At 43.0% G+C, this 21,206-nt stretch overlaps 1 protein-coding gene across 6 annotated transcripts in view; it reads right to left on the reverse strand.

Annotated features, from left to right (window-relative positions):
- The window catches only part of PTPRG (protein tyrosine phosphatase receptor type G), a 542,845-nt gene that overhangs the window by 164,724 nt on the left and 356,915 nt on the right, over positions 1–21,206 (reverse strand). For all 6 annotated transcript variants that reach the window (XM_080995611.1, XM_080995608.1, XM_080995607.1 and 3 more), the window contains exon 5: positions 16,967–17,062. In XM_080995611.1, coding sequence (XP_080851737.1) covers positions 16,967–17,062 — 96 coding nt within the window. The remainder of the gene's footprint in view (positions 1–16,966; positions 17,063–21,206) is intronic.

Genomic DNA, 21,206 nt, shown 5'->3' on the forward strand with positions numbered 1-21,206 from the left:
TTAAGAACGCCGACTTCATAAAACTTAGGGAAGTGCTGGGTGAGATCCCATGGACAGTAATACTAAAAGGAAAGGGAGCTCATGATGGCTGGGAGTTTGTTAAGAGGGAGATAGTAAAAGCACAACTTCAGGCAATACCAATGAGACAGAAACATGGAAGGTGCCTAAAGAAGCCAGGGTGGCTATCTAAAGAACTTTTAACTGAGTTAAGATTAAAAAAGGATATGTACAAAAAATGGAAAAGGGGGGAAACCACCAAAGAGGAATTCAAACAAATAGCCAGCACATGTAGACACAAAGTCAGAAAAGCTAAAGCACAGAATGAACTCAGGCTTGCTAGAGAGGTTAAAAGCAACAAAAAAGGTTTTTATGGGTATGTTCGTAGCAAAAGGAAGAACAAAGAAACAGTGGGGTCACTCAGAGGAGAAGATGGTGAAATGCAAACAGGGGACACAGAAAGGGCTGAACTCCTCAATGCCTTCTTTGCCTCAGTCTTCTCCGATAAAGAAAACAATGCCCGACCTGAAGAATTTGGAGCAAATGACTCAGCAGAGGAAACACAGCCCAGAATAACTAAGGAGATAGTACAAGAATACTTGGCTAGTTTAGATGTATTCAAGTCTCCAGGGCCAGATGAACTGCATCCAAGAGTATTAAAAGAACTGGCAGATGTGATCTCAGAACCACTGGCATTCATCTTTGAGAATTCCTGGAGAACAGGCGAAGTCCCAGCAGACTGGAGGAGGGCAAATGTTGTCCCTATTTTCAAAAAGGGGAAAAGAGAGGACCCAAATAATTACCGCCCAGTCAGTCTGACATCAATACCAGGGAAGATTCTGGAGCAGATCATTAAGCAAACAGTCTGTGAGCACCTAGAAAGGAATGCTGTGATCACCAATAGTCAGCATGGATTTCTGAAAAATAAGTCATGTCAGACTAACCTGATCTCGTTTTTTGACAGAATTACAAGCCTGGTAGATGAAGGGAATGCAGTGGATGTAGCCTACCTTGATTTCAGCAAGGCATTTGACAAGGTGCCCCATGATATTCTTGTAAAGAAGCTGGTAAAATGCGGTCTCTACTATGCTACCACTCAGTGGATTTGTAACTGGCTGACTGACCGAACCCAAAGGGTGCTCATCAATGGTTCCTCTTCATCCTGGAGAAGAGTGACTAGGGGGTGCCACAGGGTTCTGTCTTGGGCCCGGTCTTATTCAACACCTTTATCAACGACTTGGATGAAGGGCATCCTGATCAAATTTGCAGATGACACCAAACTGGGAGGGGTGGCTAACACCTCAGAAGACAGGATCACACTTCAAAACGACCTTGACAGATTAGAGAACTGGGCCAAAACAAACAAGATGAATTTGAACAGGGAGAAATGTAAAGTATTGCACTTGGGCAAAAAAAATGAGAGGCACAAATACAAGATGGGTGACACCTGGCTTGAGAGCAGTACATGTGAAAAGGATCTAGGAGTTTTGGTTGACCACAAACTTGACATGAGCCAACAGTGTGACGCGGCAGCTAAAAAAGCCAATGCAATTCTGGGCTGCATCAATAGGAGTATAGCATCTAGATCAAGGGAAGTAATAGTGCCACTGTATTCTGCTCTGGTCAGACCTCACCTGGAGTACTGTGTCCAGTTCTGGGCACCACAGTTCAAGAAGGACACTGACAAACTGGAACGTGTCCAGAGGAGGGCAACCAAAATGGTCAAAGGCCTGGAAACGATGCCTTATGAGGAACGGCTAAGGGAGCTGGGCATGTTTAGCCTGGAGAAGAGGAGGTTAAGGGGTGATATGATAGCCATCTTCAAATATATAAAAGGATGTCACATAGAGGAGGGAGAAAGGTTGTTTTCTGCTGCTCCAGAGAAGCGGACACGGAGCAATGGATCCAAACTACAAGAAAGAAGATTCCACCTAAACATTAGGAAGAACTTCCTGACAGTAAGAGCTGTTCAACAGTGGAATTTGCTGCCAAGGAGTGTGGTGGAGTCTCCTTCTTTGGAGGTCTTTAAGCAGAGGCTTGACAACCATATGTCAGGAGTGCTCTGATGGTGTTTCCTGCTTGGCAGGGGGTTGGACTCGATGGTCCTTGTGGTCTCTTCCAACTCTATGATTATATGATTCTATGACCGTGTGACCTACTCTGTAGAACACTGTTTGAAGGACTGCCCTGAATCTAGTATAAAGATGAAGCATAAGAAGAGAGAGCAAAGGGTTGAAGTTGGCCATCCAGAGTTAGCACCTGGACAGCAGATTGAGCTGGCACCGAGGCTTAGCTCAGTGGAGCTCGGGACCAAAATGACCAGGGAAGAGCAAAGAAGCTGCAAACCCCTGTCCAGGAGCTACACATTTGCTCAATCGTGCCAAGTCATGGTTTGGCTTAGTGTTATGTGCAAACAAAGGCATTAACGGGAAGAACTGTTTTAATCAATAACTGTCACTTATTTTCTAATGGAATATCCCATCACCTCTCAAAAAAGACTGGATACTTCACTGTACACATATCTCCATACAAAACAATGGCAGTGCCCAGGAACCAGCTACACAATAAACTTTCTGGGGACTGAAACCAGCGTATCACAAATTTCTCCATTATGAAAACCTTCTTTCTCTCTCCCTTGTGACTTTCTAGGGGTTTGAGCAGTATATTCTTTATAGTGCTTGGCTAGCTATTCATGAACTGAATAAGTTGAAATGCAAGCTTTAATGTTACAAAAAGGGCTTGAATTCTAGAAAAGATGGCACGAATAAAAATTACTCCCTAAAATAGAACAATTTTGCATATAGGCTTGCAAATGCAACACAAGGGAATTTGTTTTGAATTTCAATATCTTAGACAACATCTTCATGGAACGTGGCAGAAAATAAGCTGATCTGAATTGATTTGATTGGTAATTGAATACAAAAACAAAAAAGCTATAAGAACCAGTTCCAGCATAGCATTGTACACATGATTTTACCTTCAATGGGATAATCTATAGCGTATTTTTGTTATGACCCCACTTTTCAAACACCATTTTGAAACACTTACTGAGCTCTGATGCACCTGGTTCCTACATTTGAAAAACAGATTTGTAGGAAAATAATGTTAGGGCCACTTTTTTAGATATACCCCCTGCACACACATAGCCATCCCCCCAAAGCAACACTGAAAAAATAATGGGCAGATTTGGCTAAGATTTTTATAAAAAAATAAATGTTCTCTTCAAAACTTGTGTTGGGAGAATGAACTCCATACTATACTTGACTGAAAAGCTGGTGTGAGGTGGAAAACAGATTACCTTGAAAGTGATGTAATTATTTTGTGCAAATTATTTTCAGACAAAAAGTCATAGAAAGGATGCAGTTAGGAATAAACCCCTCTCATATTCGCTTCCTAGCAATGCCAGCCTCCACAAAATGGGAGGGGATCTTCATTCCATCTCAGCAACCTTTGCACATCTCATCTTAAGACATATCTATACATATATACATATATACATATACATATACATACACACACACACACACACACACACACACACACACACACTTTCAGGGGTTTGCGTGTTAGAGAATACCAATTCATTCATATATATATATATGAACTGGTGATTCTCTAACATGCAAACCCCTGAAAGTGGCAGACAGATGGTGACAGGACCACAAGAGAAAAGTGTGGAAGTGGAAACTCCCAGGGTGAAAGAGAGAGACTGAGAAGAAAAGAAAGCACCCAGATGAGAGATGAGAGGGTCTGTCATTTTCTGTGGTGAGGTAGGATTAAGAACTAGTGTTGTAGAGGGAGAGAAGTATTTGCACTTTGTGCACTATTTCTACACTTTAGGTATGGTGCCGCTGCCCCCCCCCCCATATTTTTCATCATGCTGCTGTTATTAAATGTTTTATAGTTGTACCTGAGATGAGTAGACAATAACTTACACTATTAATCTTGTATTTTTCAGGGGCTGAGATGGGAGCTTCATTGCTGGGTTGACACTGTAAATAGGGTGATATTGCTGTTCATTATGTATTGCTTATGCTTATTATTATGAATTGTATCTATATAACAGTTTTAATTTTTTGCATTTAATGAGCATTCTGTTATAAAACATTATTTTGTTTTATTAAATTGTATGTTGTAAACTGTCCCGTGGCTTTTTGATAAAAGGGGAGGGTATAGAAACTTACTAAATAACCCAACGAAAGGAAAGACTAACTGATATTATGATAAATCTCCATCGACACTGCACAGGTGTGTGTTCTGATATTGTGCGTGCTGTAATTCAACAGGCATTAAGAGTCTCACTCCACAATGGGATTTCAAATTAAGAGATTACATTTTGGAGACAACGCAGCCAAGGTCTGAGTTTTCATGTTCCCGTGCTGTACTGAAATTTACCATACAACTGTTCATACCACAAAAAGGAGCTCTAAATGTGCACTTATAGAATGTTATCTTCTTACACCACACAGTCAACCTGTGGATAGAGAAGTTCAGAACACAGCAGGTTGCTGCCATCAAGATCCAAGGACTCCAAATGCCTGCTGGCAGAGCACAGGCAGAAAAGAATAAACAAAACAATGTGTGTGTGTGTGTGTGTGTGCGCGCGCGCACACACACACACACACACGATCAAACTAGCAACTCAAGTTATCTTGGACACCACTCAGCACTCTTGCTTGCATAACTACACAAACATAATTCTTATATATGTCAACAATGTTCCATCATCAACCATTTCTCTGGAGTCTCGCTACTGGATGCCACTGAACTAAGTCATGATTTGAGGTCAGGAGACTGCTAAAGTGCATTTGAAAGAAATATGTGTACAGTACTAGTATATTTTACCTAGAAGGTGTTAAAAGTATCCCACCCCCTCTCTCTCACTCACTCACTCACTAACTTACTTACTAACTTACTCACTCTCTCCCTTTGCTGTAATTTTCAGGAGGGGAGGGAGAGTTCAAAAGCCCTTCTCACTCCCCTCCCTGCAGGGGCAGCATTGCATAAACAAGCCCCCACCTCAAAAACATGGAACTACATGTCACATGCAGGTCCTCAGGCTGAAGGAAAGGAAAGGAAAGGGAACAACACAGCCCTCTTTTCTTCCAAGGTAGCGTTTTGTTACAAGTAGCATTTTCTACAGGAGTCCTTTGGTCAATCTTCTACAGCCAGTTGGAATGGATGCCCTAGATTTCAAAATATGTGGAGGGCTCCATGTTGGAGAACGCTGCCCTAAATAAACTTCATGGTTTCCTGATATCAGCAATCAGTTACTGATATTGTGGCTGCAGTCTGCTTGCTTCCCTCCATTATGCCTTCTATGCTTTGATTTTGAACTCTGCCTAACCCAACACCCCTTTCCTAATATTTATTCATTCCTCTCTGTTTCTACTTTGTCCTGGGTCATGTATTTCCAGATGCTTACTTGACTATCTGATCATGGCAACTGCATAAATTCCTCAGCAGGATAAAAGTAGGTTATTGTTGTTTAGTCGTTTAGTCGTGTCCGACTCTTCGTGACCCCATGGACCAGAGCACACAAGGTACTCCCGTCTTCCAAAAAGTAGGTAAAGGTAAAGGTAAATGTAAAGGGACCCCTGACCATTAGGTCCAGTCGTGGCTGACTCTGGGGTTGCGGCGCTCATCTCGCTCTATAGGCCAAGGGAGCCGGTGTACAGCTTCTGGGTCATGTGGCGTACAGCTTCTGGGTCATGTGGTGTTGGCTATCAACACCAGTCACAGCTTGCAGAATCCCAATCCCTCTTACACGAGTTTAACTGTTATAAAAAGGTAAAGGGACCCCTGAACATTAGGTCCAGTTGTGGCCAATTCTGGGGTTACAGCGCTCATCTCGCTTTACTGGCCGAGGGAGCTGGCATACAGCTTCCGGGTCATGTGGCCAGCATGACTAAACCGCTTCTGGCGAACCAGAGCAGCACACGGAAACGCTGTTTACCTTCCCGCTGGAGTGGTACCTATTTATCTACTTGCACTTTGACGTGCTTTTGAACTGCTAGGTGGGCAGGAGCTGGGATCGAGCAACGGGAGCTCACCCGTCGCGGGGATTCGAACCACCGACCTTCCGATTGGCAAGTCCTAGGATCTGTGGTTTAACCCGCGTCCCAAAAAAAGTAGGTAGAATGGTACAATTTTTAGGAGAATGGTTGAAAAAGATCCTGTTGAACCCTGCCACTTTGAAATGCTGCATGGTATAGAAATCCCCATCCCCAAACACCACAGAACCACACTCTCAGCTAAAGGACACAGGTTCAAGACTTTATGGTGACAGCAGATAAAGATATTATCAGACTTTGACATGGCTACGTGGGGTTTATAATGGCCTAAACTAGCGTTTCTCAAACTTGGGTGTCCAGAAGTTTTCGAACTACAGTTCCCATCATCCCTGACCACTGGTCCTGCTAGCTAGGGATGATGGTAGCTATAGTCCAAAAACAGATGGAGACCCAAGTTTGGGAAACCCTGGCCTAAACTGAGGGCAAAATATGGAAACTTACAGTCTAGAATCCTGTAAGTGTAAAAGGGAATTGTGACAAGAGAAAGTCAGTAAAACTATAAAAAAAAGCTTAGTAAACAGCGTCAAGAAGGCTCTTCTATCTGTACATTCCTCTGAGGTGAATGTTCTTCTCTAAGGCTTCATATCTGAAATGAAATTTTGCTACAAAGTTGCTTCCTGCTTAACTCTCCTTAAAACCATGGCTCCTTTATTTAAAACAACACCTCTGTTGCTTGTTTAGCCTTAGCTTGGCCATGGTTAAGTCTCTGCCTTTCCACCTGAGTGAGGAAGGAATAAAAGAACAAGAGACTTGTCTTATACAACCAGACCTAACACGGACACTGGCACCAGAGCCTGCAATAAACCCAGATGCCAACTTTGCTGCCACATACACCCGGACAACACCATTACTGGCCCCAACAACATCACACATACCATCTCGGGACTGTTTAATTGCTCATCGTCTAACATTGTGTATGCCATCAAATGCCAACAGTGTCCTTCAGCTCTCAATATTGGACAAACAGGCCAAACCTTACGCCAAAGAATAAACGGACACAAATCTGACATCAAGAATCACAAAACAGAGAAACCAGTAGGAGAACACTTCAATCTCCCAGGACATTCTATACAAGATCTCAAAGTAGCTGTTTTACTACAAAGGAATTTCAGAAATAGACTGGAAAGAGAAGCTGCTGAATTACAACTCATTACCAAACTTAAAACCATGGAGAGACCTGGCCTGAACAAAGACATTGGATTCTTATCTCATTATACATGACAAAGCCATTTCTCACCTTCTCACCCCTTGCTTTTTCCTGTAAGACCTATTGCAGTCGTTAAGAGTCGTCAACTGGCTCATCTCAGCTATCTGCCAATCACCCATTCCCACCACCCTTCTGAGTAATACCCCTCCCCACCTTCTCACTATATAGAAGGATCTGGCAACTTCTGTTTCAGTGTATCTGAAGAAGTGTGCTTGCACACGAAAGCTCATACCAAGAACTAACTTAGTTGGTCTTTAAGGTGCTACTGGAAGGAATTTTTTTGTTTTGACTATGGCAGACCAACACGGCTACCTATCTGTAACACACCAGACCGTTAGTCCACCAAGCTCAATGTTGTCAAGACTGATTCAGGCTGCAGACTCCTACGTGACATCAAATGTCCTGTGAAGATAAATGAGAAGAACTTGAAAACACTTGAGGTGATGAAACATGTGCAACCGTAAAAAGGGTAAAGGTACCCCTGCCCGTACGGGCCAGTCTTGCCAGACTCTAGGGTTGTGTGCTCATCTCACTCTAGATGTTGCGCGGACCCCCCTGGTTGAAATTATCAATTTGTCCCTTGACACGGGGACATTCCCAGGGGAACTGAAGGAAGCAGTGGTGTGTCCGCTCTTAAAGAAAACTTCATCAGACCTATCCAATTACCGCCCAGTTTCAAATCTTCCATACCTGGGTAAGGTAATTGAGAGAGCGGTTGCTGAACAGCTTGGTAGGTTTCTGGAGGAAACATCGGCATTAGATCCATTTCAGTCCTGGTTGCCCTAACAGATGATCTCCGTAGACAACTGGATCGAGGCGGGTCAGGACTGCTGATCCTTTTAGATTTGTTAGCAGCCTTTGACATGGTCGATCATGATCTTCTGGACCACCGCCTCGCAGACGTGGGGATACAGGGCATAGCCCGTAACTGGTTGTGCTCTTTTATCTCTGGTCGGGGACAGAGGGTGGCACTAGGGAGGGAAATGTCGTTGCGCCACTCCTTGGTGTGTGGAGTGCCGCAGGGCGCAATTCTCTCCCCGATGCTTTTTAACATATTTATGCGCCCCCTTGCCCAGATTATCCGGAGCTTTGGGCTGGGCTGTCACCAATATGCTGATGACACTCAGCTCTATCTGCTGATGGATGGCCACACCGACTCGGCCCCGAACACACTGACCAGATGCTTGGAAGCTGTAGCTGGATGGTTTCGTGGGATCCGATTGAAACTAAATCCTTCAAAGACAGAGGTCCTATGGCTAGGTCAGGATGGCATGGGGATGAGGGACCAACTCCCTTCTCTTGCGGGGCCCAATTAGTGCCATTGCCTTCCATTAAGCGTTTGGGTGTAATCCTTGACGCCTCCCTTTCCATGGAGGCGCAAGTTACAGCAACAGCCAAGGCGACATTTTTCCACCTTCGCCGCATCAAGCAGTTGGTCCCTTACCTTTCCCGCCCCGACCTGGCCACAGTGATCCATGCGACGGTCATCTCCAGGCTTGACTACTGTAATTCGCTCTACGCAGGGCTGCCCTTGAAGCTGTCCCAGAAACTCCAGCGGGTACAAAATGCTGCAGCGAGGCTCCTCACGGGGTCTCTGCCATGGGAGCATATTCACCCAGTGCTTTTCAAGCTGCACTGGCTTCTGGTGGAGTACAGGGTCAGATTTAAGGTGCTGCTTTTGACCTTTAAAGCCCTTCACGGCCTAGGACCCTCGTACCTACGGGACTGCCTCTCCTGGTATGCCCCACGGAGAGCCTCAGGGTCCATAAACAGCAACACCCTAGTGGTCCCCCCAGGCCCTAAGGAAGTTAGATTGGCTTCAACCAGAGCCAGGGCCTTTTCAACACTGGCCCCGGCCTGGTGGAACACTCTGTCTCATGAGACCAGGGCCCTACAGGATCTGATTTCTTTCCGCAGGGCCTGTAAGACAGAGTTGTTCCGCCTGGCCTTTGGCTTGGAGCCAATTTGATTCCCTCCCTCCCTCTCTTTCTTTTTTCTTTTCCTTCTTCTCCTGCGATGAGGCTACATTTTAATATTTTAATGTTCCATTATTTTAATGTTGTATTTTATTTTTGTTTTTAAGTTGTAATCATTCATCTTGTTTTTATTATTGCTGTTAAGCCGCTCTGAGCCCGGCCTTGGCTGGGGAGGGGGGGTATAAATAAAAAATTATTATCATATTATTATTAAAGGCCGGGAGCCAGCGCTGTCCAAAGACACTTCTGGGTCACGTAGCTAGCGTGACAAGCTGCATCTGGCGAGCCAGCGCAGCACACGGAACGCCGTTTACCTTCCTGCTGGTAAGCGGTCCCTATTTATCTACTTGCACCCGAGGGTGCTTTCGAACTGCTAGGTTGGCAGGCGCTGGGACCGAACGACGGGAGCGCACCCCGCCGCGGGGATTCGAACCGCCAACCTTTCGATCGGCAAGTCCTAGGTGCTGAGGCTTTAACCCACAGCGCCACCCGCGTCCCTTGTGCAACCGTATTAATGAACAAATCGCTTGTAGAAGAAGGGTTCACAAGATCACACCCACATGTTGAAAGAATGTGTGGAGTGCACTGTGTAATCTAGCCCAACCCACTGCCACCACACTTTCCCAACATCCATAGATTCAACGGGCTTTGGAAGAAGTTCTAAACCAATATAGATGTACATGGGTGGAGCTCCTCAGTGAAAGAGACTCTGCCCAACTGCATGGAGGGGTTTGTGTGAACTCACTTACGAGCCAAATTCCAATCTGCCTTGTCTAGCCTGAACTACAATGTCCCCACTGTGGAAGGGCATGTGGATCCAAAATTGGCCTCCACAGTCACTTACGGACTCACTGTGTCCAGTAAGTCCACACGGAGCCAGTGTGGTGTAGTGGTTAAGAGCGGTAGTCTCGTAATCTGGGGAACCGGGTTCGCATCTCCGCTCCTCCACATGCAGCTGCTGGGTGACCTTGGGCCAGTCATACTTCTTTGAAGTCTCTCAGCCCCACTCACCTCACAGAGTGTTTGTTGTGGGGGAGGAAGGGAAAGGAGAATGTTAGCCACTTTGAGACTCCTGAAGGGGAGTGAAAGGCGGGATATCAAATCCAAACTCTTCTTCTTCTTCACTGTTAAAACCGTGTTTATGGAAGACAATCTTGGCTAGGCGTGATCGCCAAAGAAGAAGAAGACAATGAATCGAACTCCAGTTGAACAGCCGCCTACCTGAGCTTTGAAAAACTTGACATGGAGATTAAACATAAGCCTTAATGTGTTGTAGAAATGGCCGTTAAATAACAAAATTCATATGTGATGTAAATTTTAATATTTGCACCTTGTTCATAGTTCACAGGATTTGAGATCAAAACATTCTTTTACTTCCAAGCTGAAAAAGAAGCTTGGCTGGAATCCTTGAGGAGAGGCAGCGAAGCCCCTGCAGAGCTATTTTCACAAAATTGCCGCTTGGAGTGTGTAACCACATTCTGAAACAAAGTAAGCTAAGCACCTACGGACACATGCAGCTTGCAGCTGTACAGATTTTTCTTTATATTTAACCTTGTAATTTTATTCATTCATCAGGTCAGCGGTACTGACAGCTGCTGGAAGTGACATTTCTGAGTGGAATATTCGGAGAACATTTAAAAATATAGTCCACAGTCACAATCCACAATTGAATTTTACCCAAGAAGTTGCCACTCAGAACCCCGAAGCGACTGTTTACATTCCTCTCAAATTCTAAAAGCAGCTTGGAAACTGGTACAAGAGCTTCTTCTTCTTCTTTTTTACAAAACTAATTGGGGGAACCTAGGAAGCTGCCTTATACCAGGGGTCCTACAAGATATCTTGCCCAGCATTGCCACCATTTGCATGTAGCACTAAGCCATAAAGTATGGTTTAGTGAGCCACAATATGAATTAGTTGTGTGCTAGTGTATGCAGCCTGAACACCCCTGCTTTCCTCTTCCCTTCACACAAGCAGGCAGACAAACCATGAAGGGACCAACTGAACAAAATTCTGCCATAACAAAATTGTTGACTCTTTTAATGTGCTGCAAAGCTCTCTGATTGCCCATATGTTTCATGGCTCTGTTTTTTTAAATTGTAATTGTAAATATCAACGTCTGCCTTTCTTTACAAAACTGCAAGCCACCTCACAGGCCCTTCTAAGGGCTGAACGGTGGGATATGCACTCATTGCTAACAAAATAAGGGTGCAGTAATATCTTTTTATTTCACTCATTTCAATCCCAATGTACTGGCTGTTGCCAATTGTCCTTGAAACCTAATGAACTGAGTAAGAAGACTTTAATATGGCTAAGGCTAAATTATTAAACAAGACCCAACAAAAACCAACAAAAAAAAGCAACCCTGAGGGTTCTTAATTTTTAAAAGTGCCACCAATAATTACATGGTACAATGTAACACCAAATATAGAATATAAATATAAAGAAAAGATTTGCAGCTATTGCTAAAGAGTTGAGAGAGAGCAGTAGTGGCAAAGAATGTGGGTTTAGGCAAGGCATTTTTTTCTCTGCCTCGGCCTCCTCTCTTGCCATGCGGTGCCACTTAAATGACACTGTTAACAATTACTAAGATAACGTACTCTGCTGCTCAAGGGGAAAGGCCTAAAGTTGGCTCAAGTTACAAAAGGGTAAAATTCTGCTTGAGCATTAGGAGAAATATTTCGACAGTAAGAGTAGTTGTACAGTAGAACCAATTCCTTAGAAGGGATCCCCTTTCTGCAGCTCTTCAGCCTAAGGCTGAACGGCAATCTGTGGGGAGGCTATAGCGTCCTGTTTTACAGAGAACAATTCTTATCTGAAGGAGCCTTCTTTTTGAAGAGCTGTGTTGTCCAAGACCAGATTACAGTGGTACCTAAGGTTACATACGCTTCAGGTTACATACGCTTCAGGTTACAGACTCCGCTAACCCAGAAATATTACCTCGGGTTAAGAACTTTGCTTCAGGTTGAGAACAGAAATCGTGCAGCGGCGGCACGGCAGCAGCAGGAGACCCCATTAGCTAAATTGGTGCTTCAGGTTAAGAACAGTTTCAGGTTAAGAACAGACCTCCAGAACGAATTGAGTTCTTAACCTGAGGTATCACTGTAAAGGTAAAAAAAACTCAAAGAAGAGAGAGCAGAAGCCTTGCAATTGCCCATCAACAGCACCTGGTAATCTTCCTCAGTATGGAAAGAACTAAACTGCATTCCTATTTAAATTCTAATGATTATTTCGGCACCTGTATCGATATGTATAAATTAGCATATGCAGATACTATGCTAATCAGTGTCCTTTTTGGTGATGTGTAAGAGGCCGCTGTATTAACAAGGTCTCACAATGACATGTTTAAAAAAATGTACAGGGTAAACTATGTCTGGCACTAATCGTTATTAATAGCTCTGAATTACTGGTGCTTCAATGCCTTGTATTTTTGTATGCAAAGGGGTATAAAAGCAGCAAGTCCACGGGGTAGGGTAGGTGGGTGGGGGGGACTTTTTTTTTAATTTTAGAAGTTTCCAGGCAGAGATTACAGTGAAATCTCAGTAATAGTAAGAATATTTCCGTAATGCTGCATAAAACAAGGTTAAAAGGAGCATTCAACCTGTAATAGCTTAGGGAGAAACCTTTTTATTTCATGAGGTCTTCCTAAGACATGGTTCACTAACTCCCACTCACAGTGAGATGCTTCAGCATGCAATATGCAGCAGAGATTATAACCACAATGGAAACCAAATGGAGCATAGAAATAGCCTACAGGAACTCAGGGAAATATATTCTGATATTCAGCATGACTTTCAAAGCTTTGTGATATTTGAAACTCTAAACACTGGTCACTTAATTCCCCCACTCCACCTCCACTTTGCAAATTTAGCTTCCACTAGTTTTTACTTAAAAAAAACCCAACCAAACTAAACTTTTAAGCCAAGTAGTAAAACAGAGCAGTGATATGGAATCATATATCCACAGACTCAGTAGACAGGTGGTGAGGAGGAGATTCACATGCTGTGTGGGTATTGTAAAAGTATAACAATGCAAATCCAAGTCCATTAAGCAGCCTTTTCATAGTACAGTGGTACCTCGGGTTACATACGCTTCAGGTTACATACGCTTCAGGTTACAGACTCCGCTAACCCAGAAATAGTGTTTCAGGTTAAGAACTTTGCTTCAGGATGAGAACAGAAATCGTGCTCCGGCGGCGCGGCAGCAGCAGGAGGCCCCATTAGCTAAAGTGGTGCTTCAGGTTAAGTACGGTTAAGTACAGTTTCAGGTGAAGTACGGACCTCCAGAACGAATTAAGTACTTAACCCGAGGTACCACTGTAGTGAGAGGTAGAAGTGTGGAAGTGGATCCAGCAACTAGGCCAAATCCCGACCTCACAAACCTCCAATTCTGGCAAGTGGGAGGAGCCAGAAGTTGGCCATGTCTGCTAATATGACCCACAGTATAGCATCTCCAACAATAGAACACTGTGACCAGAATTGCCCCATAGCTGAGGCGACTGTAATTTGTTTCCCAGATTTCCAGAACTATTCTATTCTCCATCTTCATTTCCTATGTTTTAAGTCTCAGGCATGCACCTTAGCCAATTGGTGCATAATACATGGATCTTGATATCATCTGCTGATAGCCTAGATATGATAGTAATATTCAAAGTCTCCTAGCCACTCCATGAGCCACAATTGGTGGATGTGCTTTTCAGCCAAGACTGGGTCCTAAAGTGGCTTACAGATAAATCCATCAGAAGACGGAATTTAAGTAAATGGGCAAGTGTGTATGGATAGAGACTGGGAAAGAAGGTATAATAGTGCATCTCACCAGTGCTCCTCCCCTTCCCTAAAAAATGTTTAGGCGTACTCTCATTTTCCTACTCATATTGAAGTACTGCCCCTCAATGAGGCCAAACTTAGATTCACAAAATGTTTAGGGTTATGTGTACCCCTGCGTCCCCCCAGAAAAACCCACTGCATCTCACTATTCCAGTTTTGTTGACTATTGGTTTTATTAAACTGTTTATTGGTACATATGGGCTATACATAAAATAAACAGTAAACAAAATACATGAGTATCATGTTTTTTTTAATTCTTGTTTATTCATATCTGCAGAAAGCTAGCTCAAACCAGAACCCCACCTGTTTCTCTCTCTCTCTCTCTCTCTCTCTCTCTCACACACACACACACACACACACACGGGGGGACGGGGGACTATAGAAACAAAATATAGTTCATGCTTACTTATTTATAGGGCTCACACATATGGATGGGTAAGATCTTTGGATCTGCAACTAAACCACACCAGATCATTGATTAAGGTTCTGTGGTTCACCAGAATGGTGCTGTGGTGAAGGAAGATGGTGACACTCCCCGTTGATGGTGGCAGCATCTGGGAAACCAATGCCACCAATCTGGAACTCCATTGGCTATGTGCCTCACCCTGCCCCATCACTATGAAAGGGAGCACAACAGCATTCTCCAGCCCCCACCCACAACTTCTGCTATTTATTTAACAGTGATACAGGACACCTTTAAAAGCAAACTCTCCTGAGGCATTGTACGGCAAAAAAATATATTAAAATACAACAGAACACAAGGAAAAATGATCAAACATGAATAAAACCAGCAGTAGCAAAAACACACCCTACCTGAGTTCATGTGTCTAATCAATTTATATCGACCAAGACTCAACAAATCTTTTCCTACAACACATTTTAGAGCACTGCTCCTTTTTATTATTGCTCCTAAGATCTATTAAGATAAAAACACAGTTCAATTGTGTCCTTAAAAGACACATTCACGACTTTAAATAAAAGACAACTTCTTCTGGAAATAAAATAGACGCCACATGTATATCAGGTGGCAGAAGATAACAAATATGAAAATCTCTTAACCACCTGCCATCACAAACTGACTCCATGAAATCTCTGCTGCTACATGCTTTTTTTTTTTTTTTTTTACACCTTATAAATGTCTATAGACATATATAACTGTGGAGGCAAGTTTCACAAAGTACAATATTTTCACCTTTCTGTCTCTGGTATCTCTGACTGAATTAATTTTGGCCAATTACCTTCCTAGCTGTTGAAACACTTGGTTTAATGTCAAGTGGTTTATTTTTAAAACTATCTTTTTTCAAATGAATGGAAATGAATAGAAAACAACATTATAACCAAAGTGAGTTACAAGTCAGAGACAGAAAGCACACCTACAAAAGTAAAATAATGCCCAGTTCAAAAAGCAGTAATAAAAGTGATTTTTGTTTAGCTTCATAGCACAACTGACAAAAAATACAATCCCATTCCTAGTGTAACTTATAGTGTAACCTATAGGTTGTATCCAACTTTTGGTCATGTATCAGAACATCCCCCTACATCTCCTTCCCCCACATACCTTATTCAAATCTGCTCTGGGTTTCCCTGCAATCGTCTGGAGCAGATTTGGTGGTGGTGCTGAAGGCATGTGGGGTGGGGCTCCATTGCATAAGAAGAAATTGCTTCACTCTAAGGGTTGGACTTAAGCCTATGCTCCTAAGAAAGAATGTCCCTTTCCTACTATGACACTACAATCTCCAAGGTAGGTCAAGCGAAGCAGTGAAAATACTGACAAGCAGAGAAAGATGCCCTTAATGGCTGATCTTCCAATGATCTTTCTGCAGAAAACCATCTTGCCATATAAAACAGAAGAACTTTTAGAAAATTATTTCTATCAAGCATATTTACTGATTTGGGCTAGATGTTGGTATTTTATCAATTGTGGTAAAAAGAAATTGAGCCCTTAAGGCAGTGTGGAATGTAAAAACAAATACAATGACTAAGAAAAGACCGGTGTTTCCCCCAAAAGTTTTAGTATTGTTTGAGACGTGTTCCACTGAAAGGCATAGCTTATGTGTACCTGAATTTGCGGTAGCCTATCGGAAGAAGGTTGTACCGTCACTTTCACCTTAATTTATCCTTTACTCAGAAAAGGAAAACCATTTCTCCTATATAATGAGACAAAGAAGCTGAACAGCCCTTCAATTTGACTTGACCCGTCAGCCATCATAAGCAGCGGCCCCTGTAAAGTACCGCAAGTCCTCAGGTGTGCTGAACCTGTAAATGAGCTAACTGAACATTCACATTCTTTCAAAAAGCATTTTATAAAAAGGGGCTCCATAAATCCACTGACTTGGAAAACCTGATTTCCTTGAGATATTTAGTTGCCATGACAATTTATAATAAGATGCTACTACAGTAAAGAGAGAGAGAGAGATAGAGGGGGAGAGAGAGAGAGAGAGAGATTGGGGAGGGAGGGAGGACAGGAAAACTGAGGATATTGATTAATATGCTAGCAAGTTGCATCTGAATTTAAAGTTTTCTTCCAGCCTAAGAGGCCCGTTAATATTTCAAGAACCTGAGCAACATGCTTCAATAGCAAGGTAAGTTCTATGATAAATGTGTTCTCCAATCTGTGCACCAGTCAAGCAGCTATAAAAATCAGAATAATTCATGCAAAGATTTCCATTATGTTTCTAAACACACTTATTTACATTTTAAATCACACAGCAGACAATAGAAAATATCCTTCATTTAGACAGGTGTGAATGAGAAAACAGATGCATCCATTAAAGCAGAACCAATTCAATGAATAACAACAACAACAGTAATGATAAAGAAAGGAGGTGTGGGGAGGGAAAACTTTGCCACCTCTTGGCTTCACAGAGTTTGGGTCAATGAGCAACTTACCTGAAAAAACACAGCCATGGCTCCTATTATTCTTTTCTCTTGGACCGCTGTCCCAAAGCTGTCAAAATCATCAGGATTGTAGAAATAAATCTGCATCTGTGGAAAAATGGAATGAAATTTTATTTTGCTGCAAAATTGACTCCAGGATGGGACAATGAATAATGCATTGTTTGTAGACCAGGGAGGACCAAGACAAAATCTTTGGCTCAGTGATGTTTGAACCCCCAACCCCAATGGCTGGAACAAGTTCCTAGGGTGAGAGAGCATGGATCTAAGTGGGAAAGGCAAAGTCAGAGGAAGGTTGGGAATGGAAAACCTCCATGTGTTGGAAGATGGTCTACATGCTGGATTTCAGGTAAGACAGTAAAGTAAGAATAAATTGACTAATTTGTGGTCAAGGGCACAATGGCCATTTTCTTGCGGTGCCTCAGCAGGAATTAACTAGCTACAACTCGGATGATTTTGCAAATGCATAAATGATAGTTATTATTTGTTGCAACATACAGAAAATGCAAGTAAGTGTGCCAAGCTCATATCTGGGGCGACTAAGATGGCTAAACCTACCAAGATGATTTGCTCAAAATGACTTCTGAAATCTGTGAAAGCAACTTCTCCTGTTAATAGGGCAAACTGCTGTTGACCATTACACACACTTAATTTGGACCGCATGGGATGTTTTGCCTCTTAAAACCAGTCTGAACTGGAGTCATGTCAGAGATCCAGGAAGCCAGATAAGCACAGAGATGAGCATTAAAAAAAAAATAATCCAAATAAGGTTGGCTACATTCTCTTCACTACCATAGAACCAAACCATGCGTGTCTGAGGAGACCTGAGAGTCATTGGGGGCCAAGTTAGGACGATGCAGATAGATGGTTTGCCAGGGACCTGGGGGAGGGATCCTGCTTGTCTCTGTCTGCTTGCCCCGGGGAAGCCTATTACTGAGGATCCTGGGAAGGGTCCAAGTGTGTGTGTGTGGGGGGGGTTCCCTCAATCTGCTCTCTTGCCTAACCTGTCACCTTACCCTGCCTCCCTCTCCACAGCCATCAGATACTATCTCTGACACACCCACAGCACCTATTGTACCACCTACCCCAGAGTCTAGGCCTGCCTTTCCAGAGGGGGGTGTTTTGTCCCTCAGGGGGCAGAGACATCTCCCCTATCACCAAGGTCCTGTAGATACCAAAGGAGGTGTAAACAGATGGAGCAGATCCCACCTTCTAGGCAGAGTGCTGGACGTTCCGCCCCATTCCTTTATATAGGATAGCAAGGGGTGTTGGTGTTGGATCAACATCTTAGATGGATCACATGCCCTGCCTGTGTATCCATGCCTTGGGTTAACAATGTGCATAGCTCGCTGTGGCTCCAACTACTGATTTTCATATGTATCACACTGATTTAAACACTAACACCTTTGGAAAGAATCCTTGTTCTTCAACAACAGAGATCTGAGATGTTGATGCACCTTGGTTCTCTGCTACTGGGGTAGGACTGACCGCCTGGTTTAACGCAGATGGGCAGCGCATGAGGTATAATTTGCTCTGAATATGCTTTTATTGCTGCTTATTGCTATAAACTGATTAATTCATGAACACGTGACCCAGTGTTGAATGATTTTCTTGCTGTTCAGCTGGAATCGAAACAGTCGCTGGCTTACCATGATACGTGAACCATGCTAAGCGTTACAATTCCACTGGGTTAACCTGGAGAAAATTCTCTCTTTCAGAATTGAAAGGTCTGGATCACTCTCTCTCTCTCTCTCTCTCTCTCTCACACACACACACACACACACACACACACACAAATTAAAAAGTAGTTTCAACTTGTATGCAACCAAGTTACTCATAAAGTCTCTCTTTGCTGGCCAACTGTAGCATCTAATCATGCTGTCATATGAATCCAGGTTAAAGATGGTGGAATCACACGACTGCTTAGAACACTGCAGCCTCTTTTTTGCAGGCTCTGTATTCTGTCATGTTCATGATTGCTGGTTGAGCAACATGAGGAATGCTCCGCAGGGGAGAGACATGTGCAGCCTCCTCTGATCCAAGGATGCATCAGCATAGTAGGGCTATGAAAACAGCACCTCAAAGCTTTGAAAACTAAGGCTTCTATATGAAGATACCTGCCGCTCTTACAAGCACCTGATCGTTGGCTCTCTGCAGACGGCTGGGCATCACGTATTTTTCTTCCATATCTTTTATGTACACAGAAGACACACGCATAAAACAAGGCGGTATGTTCAAGTACAAACTGCAACCAGCCAGATTAGTTGTCATGGAGCCACACTGCTGAGCTATGGTGATGTATTGCTTACGCAAATATGAAAGCAATCAAGAAACAGCTTTACTCCATCTGCTCTCCTGCAGGAGCCATCCTAATTTATTAAGAGAAATGCACTGCAAATTAGGGCCATACATATAGGTGGCAACATGTGGCTGGCCTTCTGTGCTATATAACCAACACCTGTGCATTGACTTGCTTTGAGTGTGAGCAACACCTGCAGTTCCATACCATTCCTCTATCCACATGAGAGAGCTTCATTCATATTCCTTTTCTCCTGGTACTTTGATAAGAGATGTCACACATTTTGGCAAGTTCCAGTACTAAATACCTAAATGCCCCTGTTGGTCTGCAGCAAATCTAGGCCAGAACAGGAGCAGGAGTTCAAACTCAGCTTCTTGAAAGACATGCAAAACAGGAGCACTACAATGTTTCACAGCTGCCATATTCTATCTCAATCCTCCTCTGGAGCCTCCCCATGAAAAAAGAGGCATGTTCAGTTAACTTTAACAATCATAGCATCATTTCCAATAACCTTACCAGCACATTGTTCACTTCCTAATATTTCAAAATAACCCACTTAATGGGTTTTAATTAGATTTTATTTCAACCATCTTCCTCAGGGTAAGGTCACATGCTGGGCTGTAACTACGAAAACCAGAGGTGTGCATTGTTTCAGCAAAGATACTCACGATTCTGAAAATGGTACTGGCAGGGAATTGCTAGATAACCAAAAATTTGTGCTACGTTCTTGGGCCATCCTTATATTTATATCTCCTGACAAGCACCAATGGGAATTCAGCAGAAAATACATTTGCCTGGAAGAGCTAGAGGATAAATTTTAATTGTTTTGCCTTCATATTCCCAACCTCATAGATCCCTGGCAATCTCTTACAAATTAACAGCCTCCAGGTTTGGACAACACTCAATTTTCAACATGATACATTCATGCACTGATATTCAAATTCAAAACAATTTGGTTTCAGGTTGGATTACTTGAGCTCCATTTATATGAAACAAATAAAAATCCCAAGTAATGACCATAAACTACATTTTTACTTCCCATTCAGAGAAAACTAAAACACAACAATTCTCAAATAAAGTGTCTAAAATATTTGTAATATTATGCAGAAGAAAACAATATGTGAAAGAAAACAATATTCAGTAAGCTTGGCATAGTCTGTAGAATGCCAAAAGCATTCTAGACCATCTTTGCTCGCAACGTTAGAAGGAAATTAATTTTTGCAATATTCTTTTGGGTAAGTGAGGAAAGGGGCATTGATTGAGAGCCATTTTTTTAAGCAGTGTAATATGCTATGGGTTGTATCCAACCAGAATACAAAGAGTAGGCCTCTTGAAATTAATCTACCTTGGTTAGTCATGGGCATGAATTCCAAGAGTTCTACTCTGAGTAGGACTGGAACTGAATACAACCCAAAGGGTTATATTTTAGGGGTTTTTTTAGCATTGGCCCTCATAACTGTAGATTTAAGGTTATCATTCACTCACCCCTCCAAACATAGGAACATTAAGAGGAGGTTTCATATCCTGACTTGTAGACTGCACCAGCCCACATGAGGCTTACTTTAGCATTGGCCAGAAATGTGGAGTCGCAGTGGCACGGTAAATCGTCCTCGCTTCATGGCCAGACATTCTGGACTGCCAGCTCCTCATTCAAATGCTGTTGCATCACACTGAGGGGGACTGATACTGTGATAAGGTTACTAGGCTACTAGGCTAGAGAGTTGAAGGCCTAGACAAAAATGTTGTCTCTCACTGTTTCTGGACTTGCCATTTCTAGCGCCAGCCTTCTAGCCTTGCTCAACATACCGGCAAATAAGTACCGTATTTTTTGCTCTATAAGACTCACTTTTCCCCTCCTAAAAAGTAAGGGGAAATGTGTGTGCGTCTTATGGAGCGAATGCAGGCTGCGCAGCTATCCCAGAAGCCAGAACAGCA

Source organism: Podarcis pityusensis, assembly GCF_964106645.2.
Source record: "Podarcis pityusensis genome assembly, chromosome: 2".
In the NCBI taxonomy this organism is placed as follows: Eukaryota; Metazoa; Chordata; class Lepidosauria; order Squamata; family Lacertidae; genus Podarcis; species Podarcis pityusensis.